Source organism: Malus sylvestris, chromosome 11 (assembly GCF_916048215.2).
Source record: "Malus sylvestris chromosome 11, drMalSylv7.2, whole genome shotgun sequence".
NCBI classification, from domain to species: Eukaryota; Viridiplantae; Streptophyta; class Magnoliopsida; order Rosales; family Rosaceae; genus Malus; species Malus sylvestris.
Window position 1 is genome coordinate 34,140,958 of NC_062270.1, and position 22,237 is coordinate 34,163,194.

Sequence of the window (22,237 nt, forward strand, 5' to 3'; positions counted from 1 at the left end):
AAATTTAAGTCCCTTAAAAAGAAAAAAAATCCCTTTCGTTAAAGTTTAAGCATTTCTCATTAAATAAAGTTGATTTTTATTGTCTCTATATATAAAGCTCTCTAAAATAAACCTAGCCTAAATTTTTTTCATTAAAGCCCCCGTAAAGACTAATTGGACAAGCAGACAAAAGAGGTGGTCTATTTTCCAAAACCTACTACTTATGACTTGAAATGAGTTTAAGAGAGTTTCCAAAACCTACCATTTTTAGTTTGCGACCTTTTTTTTTTTTTAAATTGTACCAATTTTATTTTAAATTTTAATTTGTACCCATATATTAATTTCTTTTTGTCCCTTATTTTTTTAACTTTTATTTGTAGTCACAATATTTTTAACCTTTTATGTGACAGCCTGTCCCGGAAATAAATTATGGACGGTGTGAAAGGACGATTTTTGCACTTGGATGTTGAATTTCATTGTGGTATTTGTGTGGTTAAAATTATGGATGTGGACCAATCCTTGACCACACATCTCCCTTTCTCTCTCTTCTCTCCCGTGCTTCTCTCTCTCTAACTCACTCTCCCCCTTCTCTCTCATTGTACGGATAGACACCAAAACCCTTTGGAACGTGTCAGATCGAAAGTTTTGAAGGCACCATCGTGTTCCTTGTGTCCTTGCGAGTCGAGTAGTACCATTTTCAGGTAAGGAACCCTTCGAAAGCTTGTGAAATCTGAACCCCAATTTTTTTGTACTGTTCATGTGGACGTGATTATGAACATTTCAGGAAGCTACAAGCTTGTAGAAAGCTTTAAGACACTCCTACGAAGCTCGGAGATGAAGAATCGCAGGAATTGGACGTAAGGAACCCTAGTTTTTCCAATTCCCGATTTAGTCACTATTCACATACTCTTAAACCCTTGAGTTTTTATGTTTTAGGACCATATCGAGCTCAAGAAGGTCCTCACGATGCTCGGAGTGCATCGTTGGTAAAAATTGGTCCACGGGAAGCCCAGTTTCGAAATTTTGCAGAGGTCGTCGGAGTTTCAACCTCCCCGAAGTATTTTCGTAAATTTCAAAGCTCGAGACAGGTATATCGTGATTCTGCATGTCATAAGCTTCAAATTGGTACCAATTACGTAGATTTTGGTTGAAAAATGAGCGAGATTAAGAGTTTTAAAAAAAAATGCCCAGTTTCCGGCTCCAGCGACGGTCACCAGAGCTGGAGGTTGAAGACGATGAATATTCCGTCAATTTTGACGCCGTTAGTTAAAATTGACTGTTTCTGTTAGGATTAGATGGAATATTCCCGAAATATACCTGACGGCGTCAATTGACACTGTCAATGTGCAGAGCACATGGCCGCGCGTGGGGGCGCGTCTGGCCGTGCGTGTGACGACGCGTGGGGAACCCAAAAATTATTTTAAAATTTTGGGGATGATCCTGAGGTTGTGTAGATTACAGTGGTGTATTCATATACCCAATTTGAGCACCGTATGAGAAGTTATTAAGAATTGTTGGTTAGGTGCTTAAAATAACGTTTTATAATTATTTCGCATATAGGTGAAAATGTGAATTGACGATCCGACCGTTGGATCGTCACCAAACTTTGATACGTCGTAATACGTAATATTTGAGGATTATAGGAACTTACGGATTGGGAATCCGATTTACGGATCTTCCGGAATTGGAGTTGTAAGTCCATAATATAGAATGTTAACCGTCACTTGGTTTTGATAATTGACGGAGATCCGACCGTTGGTTAGTAAGGAAATTTTAGGATGTTGTTCTAGGGATATATTGTAGACCTCTGGAAGTTATGGATTTGATATCTGAGTTGCAGATCTTCATGATCGAACTGCATAGTGACGTGTTTTATATAAGTTTTATATTCTATCGATATGAATTCTGAGGTTGGATTTGATTATTGTTTTAGGCGCCGATCGTCATGACGCCTTGACGTATTATGCTAGGGAGTTGTAGGGCAAACTCCAAGTGAGTGGGCAATTTTGTTTTCGTATTACCTATATACTACTGTTTTTCCCAGAAAATGCGTTTATTTGAAAATATGATTTAAATTGTCAAATTGTCATGCATGCAATTGTTGAGATATTTAGTTTGATAATTGATGCATATATATGTCAATTGACGTGGTGGACGCACAGGTGAGTTTTATTATTATTCAGATGAATTATTTTATATGAATTGCATTGAAAGCTCATAACCTGCACCCAGGTGTTAGTGCTTATATTATTATTCACCACACTGCACGCTCGTCTTGGATCCAAGTAGGTGGATGTCGTACAGACCATGTGAGGGTTCCGACATGCTAGTCGTATAGATCACTAGATGTGATTCCGACTAGTGGGTGACCTTAGTTATGCGCGTTGATGATTGATGAGAGAAGCACTAGAGCGTATTTATACACCTTTCATCGTACAGACTACCATATGTAGTTCCGAGTGACGTGCAGAGTTGGGCCGTATAGGTCACTGTGGTGACTCCGGCTGAGTGGGATGTTGAGCTATAGAATCAACCGTACAGGACCATTGTAGGGTCTCCGGTAGATTTATTATTTCACCTGATTGATATTGATGCATTCTTAGTATATTTTGGCATGGCATGGTATATTCTTCCTGAGATGTTATGTTGATAGAGGGTGAGCTGAGTTTTGTTGATATGTGTATATATATGTTTATATACTATTTTCTGGGAAAGTATACAGGTTTTACGGCGAGGGGTTAGAAATGTTTTAAATGAAATATTTTCGAAAAGCTTTGTTTATTGACCCACTCAATTTTGTTTTGCGCCCCTCCAGGTTCTAGATAGCAGAGCTTTGGTGGCCACGAAGAATCCAACGGTGTTCTAACAGAATTCACAAAAGGGGGATTCACCCTCGGGTGATATATCTTAGTAATTGTATTCTTTAAAGCTTCCGAACTATGTAAATGGTTACGTCACTCTCACGTGACGGCCAGCATGCCCTCCTTCGGGACGGGGTGTGTCATTTTATTTCTATCCATAATTTATTTATAATGTACCCATTATTCTTTATAAATGTACCACTTTCTTATATGAAAAATGTATCCTTTTTTTTTAAGTACCATTTTTTATGTAAAATGTACCCATTTTTTGTTATATAAAATGTTCTCCTTTTTTTGTATTATATGTATCAATTTGGTATGTAAAATGTACCCACATTTTTGTATAAATGTACCAATTTTTTATAAGTAACAAACCCAAAACTAAAAAAAAATAAAAAAATAAATTTACAAACCTAATATGTTCGAAAACTAGCAATACAATTTTTTTTATTTCGTATTGAAGAAATAGACACATTTGTGGGAGGTTCCACAAATGTGGCGATAAAGGACTATGGTTACTACCTTAGACCACACCAATTATATTGCTACTAGTAGTTAGCAACAATTCAAATGTATAATAATATATATAAATACATAATAATATATATTATTTATTTTCAATTCGGTATGGGATTACCGAAAGATTGAGTACACAATACCGAATCCCGTACCGAAATATTGAGATTGGTTCGGAATTTCAACCCGAAAATTTCTGGAATTTTGGTTTGGAACTTTTTTAGTTTAGGATCGAGATTTTTGTGGTTTGGTTTGGAATTTTCGAGAATTTTTTCCAATCTTAAATTAGGATGCTGGAATATTCAATTGAACCAATTATTTATTACTATTTAAAATTAATTAGGAATATATTTATATTTTAGATTAAAAATTATCATTGGGATAAGTCGATATTGGACTACCAACAACAACAACAAAGCCTTTTCCCACTAAGTGGGGTCGGCTATATGAATCCTAGAACGCCATTGCGCTCGGTTTTGTGTCATGTCCTCCGTTAGATCCAAGTACTCTAAGTCTTTTCTTAGAGTCTCTTCCAAAGTTTTCCTAGGTCTTCCTCTACCCCTTCGGCCCTGAACCTCTGTCCCGTAGTCACATCTTCGAACCGGAGCGTCAGTCGGCCTTCTTTGCACATGTCCAAATCACCAGAGCCGATTTTCTCTCATCTTTCCTACAATTTCGGCTACTCCTACTGTACCTCGGATATCCTCATTCCCAATCTTATCCTTTCTCGTGTGCCCACACATCCCACGAAGCATCCTCATCTCCGCTACACCCATTTTGTGTACGTGTTGATGCTTCACCACCCAACATTCTCTGCCATACAACATCGCTGGCCTTATTGCCGTCCTATAAAATTTTCCCTTGAGCTTCAGTGGCCTACGACGGTCACACAACACGCCGGATGCACTCTTTCCATCCAGCTCGTATTCTATGGTTGAGATCTCCATCTAATTCTCCGTTCTCTTGCAAGATAGATCATAGGTAACGAAAACGGTCGCTTTTTGTGATCTTCGCTAGATTGCTCCGGTCATTAGTGTGGATAAGTATATAAATGGATAGAGATAGGAAAGCAAACACAAGATGTACGTGGTTCACCCAGATTGGCTACGTCCACGGAATAGAAGAGTTCTCATTAATTGTGAAGGGTTTACACAAGTACATAGGTTCAAGCTCTCCTTTAGTGAGTACGAGTGAATGATTTAGTACAAATGACATTAGGAAATATTGTGGGAGAATGATCTCGTAATCACGAAACTTCTAAGTATCGGAGTGTGGTGTCGTCTTGACTTGCCTTATCTGTCTCATAGGTAGATGTGGCATCTTCTCTGGAAGTACTCTTCCTCCATCCAGGGGTGGTATCTTTAACTGGTGGAGATGCACAAGGTAATGTATCAATTTCACTTGAAGCTTACTTGTAGTTTCAGGCTTGGTCAAGCGCGACACAAACCATGTAGTAGGAGTCCCCCAAGTCACCGAGCTAGGGGGTCTGCTGAAAGAGGTGACAGACAAGGTAAGCAATCAGAGCTCCGACTGATTGTTCACCTTCTCCCCATCCTGCAGCAGCATGAAAGATAAAGAGAAGAAAAATGAGAAGAGATGATATGAGATACTTTTGCTTTTGAAGAAGTAACTTTCCACAGGCTTATTCTTGAACTGAGCTGGAGGGTTTTCTGGTTTCCTCCAGAGTATAAGGCCGACTGAAGAATTTGAGGGTCAAAACAAGTCCATCAAATCTAGAGTACGTTCCACCCTGCTGATATGGGATACTTTTGCTTTTGACAGAGTAATGGATGTATCGGCACGTGTGCTGTTACGCTTGTCTCCACATGCTTCCTTGTATCCTTCGCACTTGCCCTATCTGTTCCTCAAGCAGATGCGGAATCTTCCCTGGAAACATAAGATGTTGAAGATGAGTACTCGAGAGCAATGCCAGGTAAGTAATCAGGTAAGGGGTTCCAGGCAGTCAGTTCCTGGCTGGAAGCTTGATTCCAAGTGCTGACTGATTGCTCTCTTTCTCCTTGTCTTGCAGGTAAAAACAAGGTCAAAAGAAAAAACAGGGAAAAAGCATGATATGGGATACTCTTGCTTTTAACCCTGATGATATGAGATATTCTTGCTCTAGTATAGCTTGTTTGCAGAGGTATTATCAGGGGGAAAGAAAGCTGAATATTTCGAAAGGCTTTGTTGGGAGTGCCCTCTCAGATATGATGAAGGGTTGAGCATTTTTGCAGGTCTGCCTGTCCGTTGGGGATGGAGGTCGACATATATAGGAGTCTCCCTAACAACAAGTAGTAATGCTATTCCTTTACCCTGCTTGGTCATAGCACGGTAGTGGGAGCTGCCAGTTTCACATGTTTTAACTCTGTCAGAGCACTTTGAAAAAGTGGTCTGTGGTATCTGGCTCTCGAGATTCGGAGAACGATGCCTCTTCAATTTTTGAGAAAGCAATCATGTTGGGGGTCTGACTCTCGAGATTCGGAGAGCAGTGTCTCTTCGATTTTTGAGGAAGTAATCATGTTGGGAGTCTGGCTCTCGAGATTCGGAGGGCGGTGCCTCTTCGATTTTGGAGCAAGCAATCTTGTTGGGAGTGTTGTCTCGAATGTGAGTAAAGGTTGGACATGTTTGCTAGTCTACCTTGCCACGAAGCACAAAGGTTGACACATAGGGACTTTCCAATTATCCAGCAATGGTACTGTTCCTTTACCCTCTCTTCGATTTTGAGAAAGTAGTCATGTTGGGAGTCTGGCTCTCGAGATTCGGAGGACGGTGCCTCTTCGATTTTGGAGCAAGCAATCTTGTTGGGACTGTTTTCTCGAATGTGAGTAAAGGTTGGGCATGTTTGCTAGTCTACCTTGCCACGAAGCACAGAGGTTGACACACAGGGACTTTCCAATTATCCAGCAGTGGTACTGTTCCTTTACCCTTGTGGGTAATAATATGGTAGCTAGACCTTCAAAATTTATGTGTCTAAACTTTGTTAGTGCTGTTTCTTTGCTATTCTTTTACCTTTCTTGGTCAGAGCGATGTAGTGGGAGCTGCAAGCTTCACGTGCTCAACTTTGGCAGAGAACTTTGGCAAAGTGATCTGTGGTACCCATGAGTTATTGTTGCGTGTGGGAAGTGGGTGATTGAACAGTAAGATTCATGTGCTTTCTACTTCACCAGAAGTCTTCGACAGAATGCCCATAATTTCTGCAAAGCTGAGTGTGCGTGTGACAGGTGCTGACAAGGCTAGAAAAGTAGGTGCCTCTTTGATTTCTGAGATCGGCCCTCGTGGTCTCTGAGCAGCCCAGCTTTTGAGAAAGCGAGCGCCTCTTCGATTGATTCGGAGAACGGTGCCTCACCGATTTTTGAGAAAGCAATCATGCTGGGGGTCTGGCTCTCGAGATTCGGGGAGCAGTGTCTCTTCGATTTTTGAGAAAGTAATCATGTTGGGAGAGTGGCTCTCGAGATTCGGAGGGCGGTGCCTCTTCGATTTTGGAGCAAGCAATCTTGTTGGGAGTGTTTTCTCGAATGTGAGTAAAGGTTGGGCATGTTTGCTAGTCTACCTTGCCACGAAGCACAGAGGTTGACACACAGGGACTTTCCAATTATCCAGCAATGGTACTGTTCCTTTACCCTCTCTTCGATTTTTAAGAAAGTAGTCATGTTGGGAGTCTGGCTCTTTAGATTCGGAGGACGGTGCCTCTTCGATTTTGGAGCAAGCAATCTTATTGGGAGTGTTTTCTCGAATGTGAGTAAAGGTTGGGCATGTTTGCTAGTCTACCTTGCCACGAAGCACAGAGGTTGACATACATGGACTTTCCAATTATCCAGCAGTGGTACTGTTCCTTTACCCTTGTGGGTAATAATATGGTAGCTAGACCTTCAAAATTTATGGGTCTAAACTTTGTTAGTGCTGTTTCTTTGCTATTCTTTTACCCTTCTTGGTCAGAGCGATGTAGTGGGAGCTGCAAGCTTCACGTGCTCAACTTTGGCAGAGAACTTTGGCAAAGTTATCTGTGGTACCCATGAGCTATTGTTGCGTGTGGGAAGTGGGTGATTGAACAGTAAGATTCATGTGTTTTCTACTTCCCCAGAAGTCTTTGACAGAATGCCCATAATTTCCGCAAAGCTGAGTGTGCGTGTGACAGGTGCTGACAAGGCTGGAAAAGTAGGTGCCTCTTCGATTTCTGAGATCGGCCCTCGTGGTCTCTAGGGAGCCCAGCTTTTGAGAAAGCGAGCGCCTCTTCGATTTCTGAGATCGGCCTTCGTGGTCTTTGAGCAACCCAACTTTTGAGAAAGCAAACGGCTCTTCGATTTCTGAGATCAACCCTCGTGATCTCTAAGCAGCCCAGCTTTTGAGAAAGCAAACGCCTCTTCGATTTCTGAGCAGGCGCCTCTTTGATTTCTGAAGCTCCGTCGAGTGCAGATTTTTATAGGGGCTGGCATTAAGTTCCAAAGCACACTTGAATCTCCACCAGTAGAAGCTTCATTCTTGCACTTCTAAGATCTTGATTTGTCCGACCTCTTCTCTCTTCAACACCTTTGAAAATGTCTGGCCCCTCCGACCGTCGTTTTGACTTGAACCTTGTTGAAGAGGCAGCCCCGCCTTCTCCAGATAACATATGGCGCCCATCCTTCGTCTCCCCAACTGGTCCTCTTACCGTTGGGGATTCCGTGATGAAGAATGATATGACCGCTGCGGTGGTGGCCAGGAACCTTCTCACTCCCAAAGATAACAGACTACTTTCCAAACGGTCTGATGAGTTAGCTGTTAAGGATTCGCTGGCTCTCAGTGTTCAGTGTGCAGGTTCTGTGTCTAATATGGCACAACGCCTATTTGCTCGAACCCGCCAAGTTGAATCATTGGCGGCTGAAGTGATGAGTCTCAAACAGGAGATTAGAGGGCTCAAGCATGAGAATAAACAGTTGCACCGGCTCACACATGACTATGCTACAAACATGAAAAGGAAGCTTGACCAGATGAAGGAAACTGATGGTCAGGTTTTACTTGATCATCAGAGATTTGTGGGTTTGTTCCAAAGGCATTTATTGCCTTCGTCTTCTGGGGCTGTACCGCGTAATGAAGCTCCAAATGATCAACCTCTGATGCCTCCTCCTTCTAGGGTTCTGTCCAGTACTGAGGCTCCAAATGATCCCCCTCCGGTGCCTTCTCTTTCTGGGGCTCTACCGACTGCTGAGACTTCTCCTAAGCAACCTTTGTGAAGGCTCCCTCTTGTGTGTTTATTTTGACTCATGTATATGTACATATTTGTAGCTTATCGGGGATATCAATAAATAAGCTTTCCTTCATTTCAACGTATTGTGTTAAATACACCAAAGCCTTCTTCGCTAAGTTCTTTGAATTTTCTTTTGTTGAAGCTTGTATGTTGAAGCTTTCTGAGTGGAGCATGTAGGTTGGGGTAGTGTTCCCTTAATTTCCCGAGTGAGGAAAACTTCTTGGTTGGAGACTTGGAAAATCCAAGTCACTGAGTGGGATCGGCTATATGAATCTTAGAACGCCATTGTGCTCGATCCTGTGTCATGTCCTTCGTTAGATCCAAGTACTCTAAGTCTTTTCTTAGAGTCTCTTCCAAAGTTTTCCTAGGTCTTCCTCTACCCCTTCGGCCCTGAACCTCTGTCCCATAGTCGCATCTTCTAATCGGAGCGTCAGTAGGCCTTCTTTGCACATGTCCAAACCACCGTAACCGATTTTCTCTCATCTTTCCTTCAATTTCGGCTACTCCTACTTTACCCCGGATATCCTCATTCCTAATCTTATCCTTTCTCGTGTGCCCACACATCCAACGAAGCATCCTCATCTCCGCTACACCCATTTTGTGTACGTGTTGATGTTTCACCGCCCAACATTCTGTGCCATACAGCATTGCCGGCCTTATTGCCGTCCTATAAAATTTTCCCTTGAGCTTCAGTGGCATACGGCGGTCACACAACACGCCGGATGCACTCTTCCACTTCATCCATCCAGCTTGTATTCTATGGTTGAGATCTCCATCTAATTCTCCGTTCTTTTGCAAGATAGATCCTAGGTAACGAAAACGGTCGCTCTTTGGTATTTCTTGATCTCCGATCCTCACCCCTAACTCGTTTTGGCCTCCATTTGCACTGAACTTGCACTCCATATATTCTGTCTTTGATCGGCTGAGGCGAAGACCTTTAGATTCCAACACTTCTCTCCAAAGGTTAAGCTTTGCATTTACCCCTTCCTGAGTTTCATCTATCAACACTATATCGTCTGCGAAAAGCATACACCAAGGAATATCATCTTGAATATGTCCTGTTAACTCATCCATTACCAACGCAAAAAGGTAAGGACTTAAGGATGAGCCTTAATGTAATCCTACAGTTATGGGAAAGCTTTCGGTTTGTCCTTCATGAGTTCTTACGGCGGTCTTTGCTCCTTCATACATATCCTTTATAGCTTGGATATATGCTACTCGTACTCCTTTCTTCTCTAAAATCCTCCAAAGAATGTCTCTTGGGACCCTATCATACGTTTTTTCCAAATCTATAAAGATCATGTGTAAATCCTTTTTCCCATCTCTATATCTTTCCATCAATCTTCGTAAGAGATAGATTGCCTCCATGGTTGAGCGCCCTGGCATGAACCCGAATTGGTTGTCCGAAACCCGTGTCTCTTGCCTCAATCTATGCTCAATGACTCTCTCCCAGAGCTTCATTGTATGACTCATTAGCTTAATACCCCTATAGTTCATGCAATTTTGACTACCATTCAATTTAATTATTATAATAATAATCAAACCCGCAATGCCATCCCTGTACATTTAAAGGGACCAAAGTAAGGAGAGATGTCAATTTTAGGGACAACATAGATAAATATTGGAATTGAGGCACCAAAACAGTCAGTCATCGTACACTCCACTCGCTTTTCTTTTTTTTTCTTCTTCAAGAGCGGGATGACCATTTTGGAGTGTCGAGCCAGTACCGGCTCACTTTACTACGGAATACACAGCAACTTAAGCGACCTATCATATTCTCTTCTTCTTTTCCTTCCCTATTCAAATGACATGCAGGCCAAATGACGAGAGAGACGAGAGGAGAGAAACCGAAAAATAGGTTCATTTCATAATAAGATTCTAAAGATCTGGAATTTCTACTCCTCTACAATTAGTTACCGAAAAGTTTGATGAAAATTCAGGCCGGATTTTCAGCTTGACCATTTCAGTAAAACTATATTCCGGGCCGACAATTGCAGAATGGAAGTTTCAGTTCAGAGCAATCCCATCCATGCTATATACATTATCCCAAAACATATTTACGCCGACCGGATAGATTCCATGAAAGACGCTCTAATAATTAAGTTTAAAACTTTTTGACCAAAAAAATCTCACCTCTTAGATGTTTGACATAAGAGTCGAGGTCTTGAAAAATCACTTTTTCAACATGAAATCATTGATGTTGCAGCCTGAGGCATACTCGCAGTTTGGTTGTTCTCAGATGTTGCTGGTGATATGAATCTCTCACAATCCTTGACCCCGATTCTTGTGAACTCCGCGACGAGCATAGGCAGATGGTCGGCAACAGAACCCTTGAACCGCTGTGAGCAGCTCTTGTCACCCTCATCAACATCTTGAACACCACCTTTGACCAGACACCCCACTTGAGCACCATCCATATATGCTTTGCATGCCACCAGAATGTCACGAGCACGATTGTAGAAATGGCCCAGGACAAGATCCTCAAAATGCTGCATCCAGATATAAGTTATAACTGAGACCTTAAATGTTGCATGACGTAGGACAGAGTAGGGCAGCGGAATATAGATAGTTTAGCAGAAGCAAAAATACAGAAAACTAAAATTAAAACAACAGTAAAGGATAACTGGAAGTGTGCCAATTTTGCCTAAAGCAGCAGTTTTGGCTGCTAACTGGGCAATATGACAAAATGATCATTAGAAAAAAAAATTGTCAATAACACCAAATATTTTCCGCTCATAGGTGCTATTTGCTTGTGTAGTCGACAACATCAACTGCTTAGTTTGTAAAAAAGCAATTCTCTAATTTCTGGACAGAAATTACAATAAACTGATTGTATAATGAATTGGCAAACAGGATCTTTGAAGTTTTCACTCTTATCATTCATTAGCATAGAAAATCATTCTAATGGAAGTGATTTTCACACAACCCTTTTAGCTTCTCTCACACACCCTCTATATTTCTGGCCATCGGAATTGAATAAATCAAACTGAAACAATGGATAGAATTAAATAGGGGTATGTGAGAGGCTTAAATAGGGGTATGTGAGATGCTAAAATGGGTGTGTGCTTATCATTTCCCTACCAATTACTCAAAAATGATGCCTCTGACACTTTCTTTCTATATGCTCAATACAAAAACTGCAATGCTGCATTTGGATAAGTGAGTGACAATATTTAAAAGATGGGCTTATTCTCAGAAATAGTTAAGTTTCTTGTTATGGAGGAAGTGACATCAAGCATGATGGAATGTAAAAGATATGTGTCGGTGGCCATGTGGCTGGTGGCAGTGACAGTGGGTGGTAGCAGCAGCGGTTATGGAGGAACTGACATCAAGGGTGATGGGAACGAGGTGATGATAATCGGTGGGGGCAGGGTTGAGGGTTGTGGCAACGTCAGCAGAAAAGTGGAGAAGTGAGTAGTTTTAGTAATTGTGGCGGCAACAGTAGAGGTTGGGTGGTAACAGTGGAGATGTGGTGGTGGTTGGGGTTGCTGTTGAAATTTTGTTAAACACTAACTGTCTTGGAATTTAGTAAATAACAACTATTTATCTGGAAATTTAAAGCCAGTGTTAATGACCCTAATTCCAGATCTGTTTACATTTTGAATTTCAAAATTTCCTTGATGCCAAACAAGAAATTACAGATAGTCACTTCTGAAACTCTGACTTCCCCCTAAACACCTAGTTCAATCCTATCATCCTAGGTTCCTAATACACTGCAAATTCCAGAAGGAGCGACATGATGAGTTTGAAATGAAATAAAAAAACTTCAGTGAGGAAACAGTTTTAGAAAAGAAAGGAAAATTTTGCATTTTCAGAAATTCAAGATTATTTTTGTTTAACATTTCAGGGAACTTAGCATTCATTGATATGTTCAGTCTGATTATTCTGAACGTTTCAAAAACATTCTACTCCGTTTCAGGTATTGATGCACATGAATCATTATTCAAAAACTATAACCAAAATGCCAAGCAGATAATCTAAAATGCTTCACACCAATCTCACACTGCAAAAGGACTGAACATAGTCCAGAGTATCAGGAGAATGGAGAAAGAAAAAAAAATTTACCTTTGGAGGTTTCCTCATGGTGTACACCATTGTCTTTAACGAAAGGATGAATGTATTCTCATTGTACTCCTCGGACATCTTTTCACCAGCTTCTGAACCATTCATACTTGCACATCCAGGCTCATTAAAGTAGGGTTTTGTGTTCAAGATAAGCCCTTGTATAGAGACCAAAACTTGTAGCATGGTTGACACACCCGGGAGCCACTTCTCATTCTTGTTCCCAGACCAGGTATTAAGAAGGCTGAGGCATACTTTTCCACAATTGTACAAATTTGGATTTAATCGAAGGCCACCAGAGTGGTAGTAAACATTCTGCATAACCAAGTTCCCAGTTAGGCCAAAGATGCAAACAGATATAAATCAATTCTAAGCGTTCGAATTATCACACACCGGTGGTACATTGGGATAGCCACTGGGGAAGCAAACATCAAAGAAGAAGAGACCATCATGGTAAGGAGTACCCTCCGCCCCAATAATTACAGCTCTCAAAAGATCCATTCTTGTCTCATAAGCTCTAACAAATATTGTATCTGTGGATGTCATTAAAAAAAGGGGTAAGTGCACCTAAGTTTCTATAGTACAAACAACCATCCAAAAACTATATCCCATATATTCTCAATTCCAACTTTCAGTGCAAAATCAATTAATTACAGCAGTCAGCATCATGAAACAACCGGTGCAAAAATTTGATAAAAATGAATAGGCTAAGAATGGGAAAACTTCACTACCATTAATTCAAAACAGTTATTTAAAAGAAAATTCCAAATAAAAAAACAGAACAACTCACCAGGCAAATCCTTCTCCAGGATCTTCCACTCTTCCTGAATTCTCTTTGCCCAATTCTTTGGTGGCTTCAGAACGAGTAAAAATAAAACATAATAAGATAGGGAATTACAAAAGAAAACAAAATAATTGCATTAACTAAATCATCCAAAATTTACCTGCTTTGTTGAATAACCACGCTTAATATAGTGATGGTCTGAATGATCTTCAACTGTATCAAATTGTTTGAAACCCTGAAACTTAAGTATAATTTCATCCATTTCCATGGCAGAAATTTTCCTCCCAGGGCTTGTTGAAATGCCTCCTGGAACAAGATTATTCTGAATTTGCGCATTAGGAATCCAAGGACTACCTGCTACTTCCCCAGGAGGATATGCTGAACCCAATGGATCGTAGAAGCTTGAATTAAATGGCATGGTATTAAATTTGGAAATGGGCCCAGGCCACCCAGGAACGGGCATGGGTTTAAAAGAAGCACTTGAACCCTTTTTCTTTAGAATGTTATGAAAATACGATGCAGAAGATGTGTCAGCTTCGGAACCAAGCTTCATTGCATCAAAGTGATTCGTTGAACCATTTGAAGAAGCTAGCTTCTTTTTGGGCTGGAGTCCTAAAAGCCATTGAGACTTTGATGACTCTTTACCAACTGGGAAATTAGGAGCACTCCCTTGATGTTGCAAAGCAGGTTGTTTCTTTTTACCCCTGGCAGTTTTTGGAAGTTTCCATGCTGATGATAGATTCACTTCAGGTGGGTGGGCAGTACTATCAATTTGGGTCTTCAAGCTTGAACTACCCCTAAAAAGTGGCTTCTTGCTGAAATGATCAGGCTCTGGTTGCATTTGAAATGTCTTATCGACAGAAATAATTCCAGAAATTGATTTAACTTTACTTTTAGAAGGATCAGACAACCAAGGAATAGGTGCCTCTATTCCAGGGGGGATATCCACATTATCAAAATGGGCTTGCAATTGGGCATACTCATCGACGTCCATAAACTCATCAAGAAAAAAATCAGCAAAGTCGTCATCTTCATATGATAAATCAGAAGTATGACCATCTAAGTTGATCACGTTAGCTGGGACAAAACTCTTAGCAGCTTCAATCCCATTCGCTGACCCAGGGGTTGTCATACCAGGAGGGCCAAAATAGCTATTGACCTCAGCTTCCTGAAAATACTAGTAATATCATAATGCAAATATGTTAAGAATGCTAAAGCTACAATTGAATATTTATCATTCAACAAAATGACAACAGCCATAGAGTGTCATTCAAGTCAATAATACACCTTATCTTGATGATCATGGTAGCCATCTGAAGAGCTTCTTATTGCCTTCCCTTTGCCACTTCTATCAACTCTATCATCGATAATCATTGCAGCGACTGGATCTTCATCTTCGTCAATTTCAATCACATCATACTGAAGAACCTAAAAAGGATTAACCACAACACATACCTGTTCAGACTGACTGAATTCCAACCAATGCCAGAAAACAACAATTCAAAAAAAAAAAAAAAAAAACAAACAAACAAACAAACAAACAAAGGCATCCTACAAAAATGTTACCAATTAGTTGCAAAATACAAATGAGGAACAAAAACTTTGGATGGAATAGGGGTTATAAGCACAAAAGTAGGACATGAAAACCTCTTCACAAAGTATGAGAACCACATTCAATTGAAAACTGAAATGCTTGATTTTAATTCTGTAACCATCACCAAGCTTGAACACTATATAGCAACAGATGTATTCAATTCTTATAAATCTATATTTATACGATTATAACCAGTAAAAGTCATCGAATAAAACGGAAAAAGGCAATGCCTGCAAAGGCACACCTTCATCGGGCCCAGAAAAACATAGATGATGGTTACAGTAAACCCGGCGCCATGCATGCGATCATGGGAAGGAAATTGAACAAAAGGCAAACTGATAACGCGGAACGGAAGCTCAATGTCCTCATTATACACAGGACTGCCAATAAATTGTTCAAAATTGTAAACAACAACGGGTGCAGTGAATGAGCTTGTGACAATGCTTTAGCAATACCCCAAAAAACTTCAATCTTTCAGGAAATTAGGAACAAATGAATACCATAACCAAACAAATTGCTAAAAATCCCTAGAACAAAATTAACTAAAAATTTGAAAAATTGGGCAATTAAGTGCCAAGATTTTATACCAATGTTCCAATCAACTCGTATTAGCCCGAAATCAAATGGACCAAAAAATCCAAAATTGAATTGTGATCAGTGATCAAGACGGTAACTTGATCAATCAAAGCAGATTACCAGCTCCCAAAAATACTAATCTCATCACAAGTGCATGATCGAACCAGGTAAATCACAAGAACCATCGAAGATTGAGTTATCGATTGATCAAACGACAGAGAAATCGTACCTCTTTGAGTTTGAGCTTCTGAAATTTCGGGGCCCGGGTAATCGGAGTAGCCGGAGGCGAAATCTCTACGACGTCCTCGGAATCCATGCACCCAGAACCGCTATCGGAAGACAAACGCTTCTTCCTGTTTGGAGCGAGAGAAAATTAGAGAAAATAGAGAGAGAGAGAGAGAGAGTTTTGTTCTTTTGAAAATTGAGTGAGAGTAAGTACTTGGAATTCCGAGGTGTTTTTATATGTAACGGCGGCGGCTCCATTGGGAGCGGCTGTTCTGACTTGAAGTCGGTTTTGTTTTAGATGCAAAAGCAAAAGGGCAACCAAATAAAAGGGGTTTCAGCGGCTGAGAAAACCGGCGGCGGCTCGGAGGCTCAGCGGCTGGGTTTTGGCAGAATGGGTTCGCGCCTTGTCAAGGAAGATCAACATAAATTACGACGACGACGACCAAAAGAGTGTGTTTGTGTGTGCGTGAGTGGGAGTGTTCCCTTTCCTATCATATTACACGTTTTGCGCCTCGAATTACCATTTATACCCCTGCTTCCTCCACACACAAACCACAGCCTTTGGGCTGTTTTTGGAGAAGTAAAATGACAGCGTTTGATTCAATAAAATAATGTCATGCGAATTAGGTTAACGTATTTTATTATTTTATGCATCATATGGTATATACGATTCATTTAAAACAATCTAATAACTTCTCACTTAATTCTACGTTCTAGTAATTTTTTTTATTTACTCGTAAATAAGATATCTTAAATTTAAATCAAATTATTATGACTAGTCTATTGTAAGGTTTAGCTGACTTTCTTACTCGTTAGTGTAGCTAATATCGTATTGTATTAAAAAATTGCTTTCTTGACTTCAGCTTTCCAATTCTTCTTTAGTACCTAGAACACCATTTGCAGTTGTACAAAGGCATTAAATTTGATTATGGCTCGTTTGGTAGTAGCTTTAAAATTATTGAAATGTTTTTAGAAAATGTTTTTTTTTTGTTCTAAAAACACTTGAATTGTTTTCTATAAGAAGTAACAATTATGTATTTTTTGCAGCAAACGCTTCAAGTAATTTTTGAAAATCTTTTTGCATTTTGAGCAAATATTGATTTTGAAAATATTTTTCACTCGTACGCTTCCATACAAGTTCTCAATAATTTTAAATTGACGATCGATATCGGTTAATTTGATCTTAGGCCCAAAAATACGCAAATGTACACAGGTACAGAAGAAAAAAGGGTATTTGGCTCGTGCGCCTTCTGGTTGTTCTTCCTGTTGTGTCACATCACCTATTGTGGGAAAAAAACAAAAATCAACTTGGGCTGCACGTCTCTTCTACTGCGAATGGGAATTTGACATTTGACAGTGAGGCTGGTTCACGTGTTGACGTGGCGGCTTCTCAGCCCTTTTGGAATGACAACATCACCATTCTCCAAGCAACTGTCATCTGGCTATTGCAATTGGTAACCCTTTTTTCAAGGAGGGAGGTGGATTGTCTACCCTTCTATTTCTATACTTTTCTCATTCATTTTTGTTTGTGTGATCACGGTTAAGTCACGTTAATATTTTATATTGATTATTTTTATAAAAATAATAAAACAAAAAGTAATAAGAATATAAAATGTTGACGTGGCTTAACTGTGATCATACAAAACAGAAGGGAATGAGAAGAGTATGGAAATGAGAGGGCAAACAACACACCTCCTTTCTCAAGCGCATCATCATTCACAGTTTGAGGATAATCTTTTGGTCTTGCTTAATATATCCTAAAGACTCTTCCACCTGTTTGTTTGCTTAATAAATCTTGTGAGGTTTTCATTTTCCATTGGGATGGTAACATACGAGTATATTCTTTCTTTATTAAGGGATGATTATGTTGTTCATAAAATTCCCACTACACCTATTCAACCCAACACTTATATGAGCACCACATCCAATCCTCATCTCTCCTCTTGTTCTTTTAATCGTATCATTTCGCTTATCTACGGATTGAAACCCTTCTTTAGCACAAGAAAAGATTCTTGAAGTGAATTCACCAATCTTTTTATTATTGCTGCTATTTTCTCTTCGAATACTAAACCTCATAATTCAACCATACTTGTTCTAGAAATCACATGTTGTTTGTTTAATTTCAAACTCCATATTTTCTGTAGGTTTCAAATTCAAAGTATATTTTACGCCATGATATGGTTTTTCCATTATAACATTTACTATCGAATTCTACCACAAAAATATACCAAGATTCAGATAATTTGAGCAAAAAAAGCATAAATTTTCAACAACGACAAATAAATTTTTACTTATAAAACATATTTGATACCTAAACATAAACATGCATCAAATCCAATCTAATCACTGAAATATCATAAAAAAAAAAAAGAAACTCAATAATGGAAGACTGACCTTTCGTCATTAAAGACCAAAGGCAAACGCTTATCGACCAACGCTAAACGATGATATTTTTTTTTCGTCCGAAATTCCGGAGGAAGGAGATGTGGGAACTGGCTCTAGAGGAGAAGGAGTGAAAATGTAGAGAATAGTGAAAATTCAAAAGTACCTTCTATGCCACCATTTGGCTTATCCATTATACTCGTTAAAAAAAATATATTTTACATCGATAAATAATCAAATGAAAATGTAATACTAAATTAGTATTTGCATACTACATTGTCACATAAATTTTACTTTAAACATAAAAACATATTTGTCTTTCAAGTATTATATATTCCAAAATAATAGTCTAATTAAAAAATATTACATAAGTGAGATTATTCCTATGTTATTGTTGTAGTAAGGTTTTTTTTTTTTTTTTTGATAGTTTGTTAATTAATGGAGAAGTGTGAAAAATTAAAAGAAAATATTCAAATGCTCGTAAAAACAAGGTCTACAACTTTTGTGAAGAGGTCAACTCTGAAATTCGCCACCATAGTCCTATAAACCATAGATTTAAATTTAATGTTGTTTACGTTTGCGCTCCATTCTTCTCACCAAATTTTATTTTTCAAATTTTGTTTTTTGAAAACATGAACTTTTAAGGGATGCCGAAAGATGAATGGTTCGGATTATTAATATCACATTTAGATTTTTATGGTTAGTAAGAATATTACTTAGAATTTCTGAAGTCCATCTACACAACATCAACTCATATTCAAGAAACTAAAGGTAAGCTTCCATATTCAAGAAAACTACTTTTTGATCAAATTACTTGTCAGCTATATAGCGCCATGCTCATTGATATTGTATTGGATGTGGATACAGTTTCTGATACTTTTCCAATATTTTGTAAGTCTAACTTTTGAGTATGGAAGAGGGCATACTATCCTAATTAATTTGGATTGAATAAGTAGTTTGGCACTTTTCTCCTATTTCTCTTTGGGAACTCCAATACCAGATTCAGAATCATCCCACCAGTTTCAAGCTTCAGTCGCCATCTCTTGCTCGAGGCAGGCGATAGCCCACTACTCCTTTTTTTTCCTCCTCCTTCCCTCCTCTCTTCTTTACCCTTTCCTTCTTTTCCTCCCCTCTCATCTCCTGAGCCCCTTCCCTCTCCCTACATCCACCTCATCTTCCTTCCCCCTTTCTAGTCTCGTTCCTTCATTTTCATTCTCGTTCTTCCCTAACTTCCCCTCCCCCAACCGGCATGCCAGATCCCAATCGAGGCCAAGTGTTGGATATTTTACATACCCCTTAGCCTCACTCTCTACCCATAAGATACCTTGTTCGTATATATTTGTAAGGGTTCGTGAAGGGTATTTGGTTCTGGTGTCTACTCTCTTGGTTGGAGTTTGGCTTCCTCCGAGGATGTGACGGCATCAGTGGTGTGGTTTACGCTGCTGGAGATTAAGGTTTTTTGTTGTTTGTTTTTGCAACCATCAGGTCTAAGTTTGTGTGGGCCTCCTTTTGTATCTTTGGTTGCAGCTCTCATTTTGCTTGGACCATTTACTTTATCTGGTTCTTTTTGGACCTTGTAATAGATTTTAGGGTAAATTACACAAAACTACCTCAATTATGGGTCGAACGACACTATCATACCTCATCTTTTAAAAATGACAATGTCATACCTCATCTTACGAATTTGTTCCAATGTCAAACCTTCGTCAATTTTTCTGTTAATTTTTCTGTTAAGTGCTGACGTAGCTAGAGACGGGACCTATTCACTAATCTAACTAGATTAAAAAATAATTACATATATTTTAATAATTAAATATTCAAAAATAAAAAATGAAAAAAATATATAAAATAGTGGGATCCACCCTCTCTCTCTGGGCACCTGCATCCCCAAAATCTCAAAACCCAAAAACCCTTCCCCGTCATCCCCCCCCCAACCTTCCTCCACCACCCTCTCTCTTTCCCTATCTCTCTCTCTCTCTCTCTCTCTCTCTCTCTCTCTCTCTCTCTCTCTCCTCTCTTTCTGGGCAACCTACATCCCTAAAACCTAGAATCCCATTACAAATCTCAAAACCCAAAATCTCATCAAACCTCCCAAAGCTCACAAAAGGGGTGGGGAGAAATGAATGGCTCTGGCGGGCTCGGGTGGGGAGAAGGGAGTGGGGAAGACAAACTTTTTTTTTATGACTTTTCTGCTCAGATCGAGGGCCGATTTCGACTGCAGTGTCATCCTCGGTGCCTCCTCCGTCACCCACAATGGGTTATGCGCCACCAACAACGCCGCCATGGCTGACGACGTTGTTGAGCTATATATTTTCACAAACAAAATATATTAGCAAGTCTTAATAAAAATGGGGAGACTTCAAAATAATAATAGTAATAATAATAGAGTCCAAAATATGGACTGACAAGAAATAAGGCTCACTTTATGTGTGTATGTGCATATATTCTTATATATACTATATTTTATATATAAGAAATAAAGAGAGGGAAAAACAACTCTACACCCGCACACGTGGACCACAGCGTACACCAAGTATGAAGGAGTTCGTCATCTACATGGCAACCAAGTATAGAGAACGTGTGTATCTAGAACCCTCTAAAACTCCCACGTTCTCCACTCAAGAGATGGTTTTCTCTCAGCATCTCCACACCCCAGGAAAGTTGCATCCCACTAACTTCAACTACCATGTCCACTGTTCGCCTATAAAAAGGCATCGAACCAAAGCAAAGAGGACAGAAGACACAGAAAGAAGAAGAGAGACTTTGCAGAAATTGAAGCACACGGAGGACGAAAGAAAAGGAAGGGTAGAGTGACAAGAAAACGTTGCAGAAATTGAGAAGCACAAGAGGAAGGAAATCGACAAAAAAAAGACAGGCAGCAAAAGAAAGCGAAAAGGAACAGCAACAAGAAGCCAAATATAGAGAAGAAAGCTTAAAAATGTATTTTCATTCTCTTAATGGATTCATGATTTTTATTAGGAGGTTGTTATAGTCTTTTGCAGAAAAAAATGGGGGAGGTTTCCTTTTCTTCTTGTTTGACCGAAGCAAAGAAGATGTTGGTGGAAACATGCACCACCAACAATTCACACCGACCCCCCCAAACCTGTCATTGGGCTTGCTTCTTCTTCTTCTCCACCAACGGAGACATTTGCCGTCTTTTTCGCCAATAGCAGCAAAGAAACCATCGTCTCTGTCACAAACAGCGGTCATGCAGTGACTTCTATGCCCAGCAAGTTCGTCTGTGCCGCTGCCGTCAATCCCATGAATTTCTTCGGGGTGGTTTAAACCATCCTGTGAAGTTCCAATCAAATCTAAGTGCTCCGTGCCGCGGCAGTTAGTCCCATGAATTTCTTCGGGGTGGTCTAAACCACCCCATGAAGTTCCAATCAAACCTGAAAGCTCCGTGAGAGTCCCAACGCCATGCTCTGTCTTCTCAAAGTTGAAGATGTCGAACACTGCAGCAACAAACACAGACATGGAAAAGCAACAAAAAGCATGGACCAACGGCAACGAAATCAGCCGAAGTCTTCCTGCGTTACAAAGGGTGTCAGAATGACGCCGACTTCAAGCACCAGCGGGAATGAAGATTGCTCTCAGGTCATTAACGGAAGAGAGAACACAAAGGGTTCCTCAGGAATCTAGAAGGTTTGCAAAGGAAAAGTAAAGACTTATTTCCATATGGAAGCAAAGACTTGCTGTGCTGTTGTGCAAAGAGAAAAGTTGACAACAAAGTGACGGGCATGAAGACAAAATGAGATGGGTTTCAATACAAAGTAAAGGAAGGCAAATAAAAGAAAGAAAAGTTGTTCATCACGTGGGAGTCTAGGACTCACCCTAAATGCACTAGGCTTTGATTATTAAAGGAAAAGACATGGGATAAAAGAGTTCCACCCAAAGCTTTTTGTGCCAGGAATTTGAAAGATAAGGGAAAAATGGAGATTGCAAAGTCTGCAAAAGAAAGCTACGGTAGAGAAGAAGAGAAAGAAATTGGTCTTCTAAACCATGCACGTGGTCACTTAAAAATGGGCAGTTGTCTT

General features: G+C 39.8%; 2 protein-coding genes and 1 long non-coding RNA gene across 7 annotated transcripts; 1 reads left to right on the top strand and 2 right to left on the bottom strand.

Moving 5' to 3' along the window:
• The first annotated feature begins 495 nt into the window (after positions 1–495).
• LOC126589476 (uncharacterized) lies at positions 496–3,161 on the top strand. 3 transcript variants are annotated; one of them, XR_007611840.1, is made up of 4 exons: positions 496–680; positions 764–1,067; positions 1,913–1,971; positions 2,795–3,161. It is a non-coding gene; the product is annotated as an uncharacterized LOC126589476 (long non-coding RNA). The 3 variants fall into 3 exon arrangements; XR_007611839.1 differs by lacking the exon at positions 1,913–1,971 and having other exon boundaries at positions 764–836; positions 916–1,067; positions 2,795–3,154; XR_007611838.1 differs by lacking the exon at positions 1,913–1,971 and having other exon boundaries at positions 2,795–3,156.
• Positions 3,162–10,420: 7,259 nt separating this feature from the next.
• On the bottom strand, positions 10,421–16,273 carry LOC126589460 (probable ubiquitin-conjugating enzyme E2 26). 3 transcript variants are annotated; one of them, XM_050254749.1, is made up of 8 exons: positions 16,033–16,273; positions 15,823–15,946; positions 14,711–14,851; positions 13,584–14,591; positions 13,430–13,493; positions 13,033–13,172; positions 12,643–12,954; positions 10,421–11,066 (listed from the first exon to the last, which is right to left on the bottom strand). In XM_050254749.1, the coding sequence occupies exons 1-8, from the start codon at positions 16,074–16,076 to the stop codon at positions 10,758–10,760; spliced, it is 2,142 nt and encodes a 713-aa protein (XP_050110706.1). In that variant the 5' UTR covers positions 16,077–16,273; the 3' UTR covers positions 10,421–10,757. The 3 variants fall into 3 exon arrangements, with proteins under 3 accessions (XP_050110706.1, XP_050110705.1, XP_050110707.1); XM_050254748.1 differs by having other exon boundaries at positions 13,584–14,600; positions 16,033–16,271; XM_050254750.1 differs by lacking the exon at positions 16,033–16,273 and having other exon boundaries at positions 13,584–14,600; positions 15,823–16,020.
• A 4,748-nt stretch (positions 16,274–21,021) lies between these two features.
• Positions 21,022–21,916, bottom strand: LOC126588629 (uncharacterized). The gene has a single exon (XM_050253735.1). The coding sequence runs from the start codon at positions 21,675–21,677 to the stop codon at positions 21,147–21,149; it is 531 nt and encodes a 176-aa protein (XP_050109692.1). The 5' UTR covers positions 21,678–21,916; the 3' UTR covers positions 21,022–21,146.
• Between the last annotated feature and the right edge of the window lie 321 nt (positions 21,917–22,237).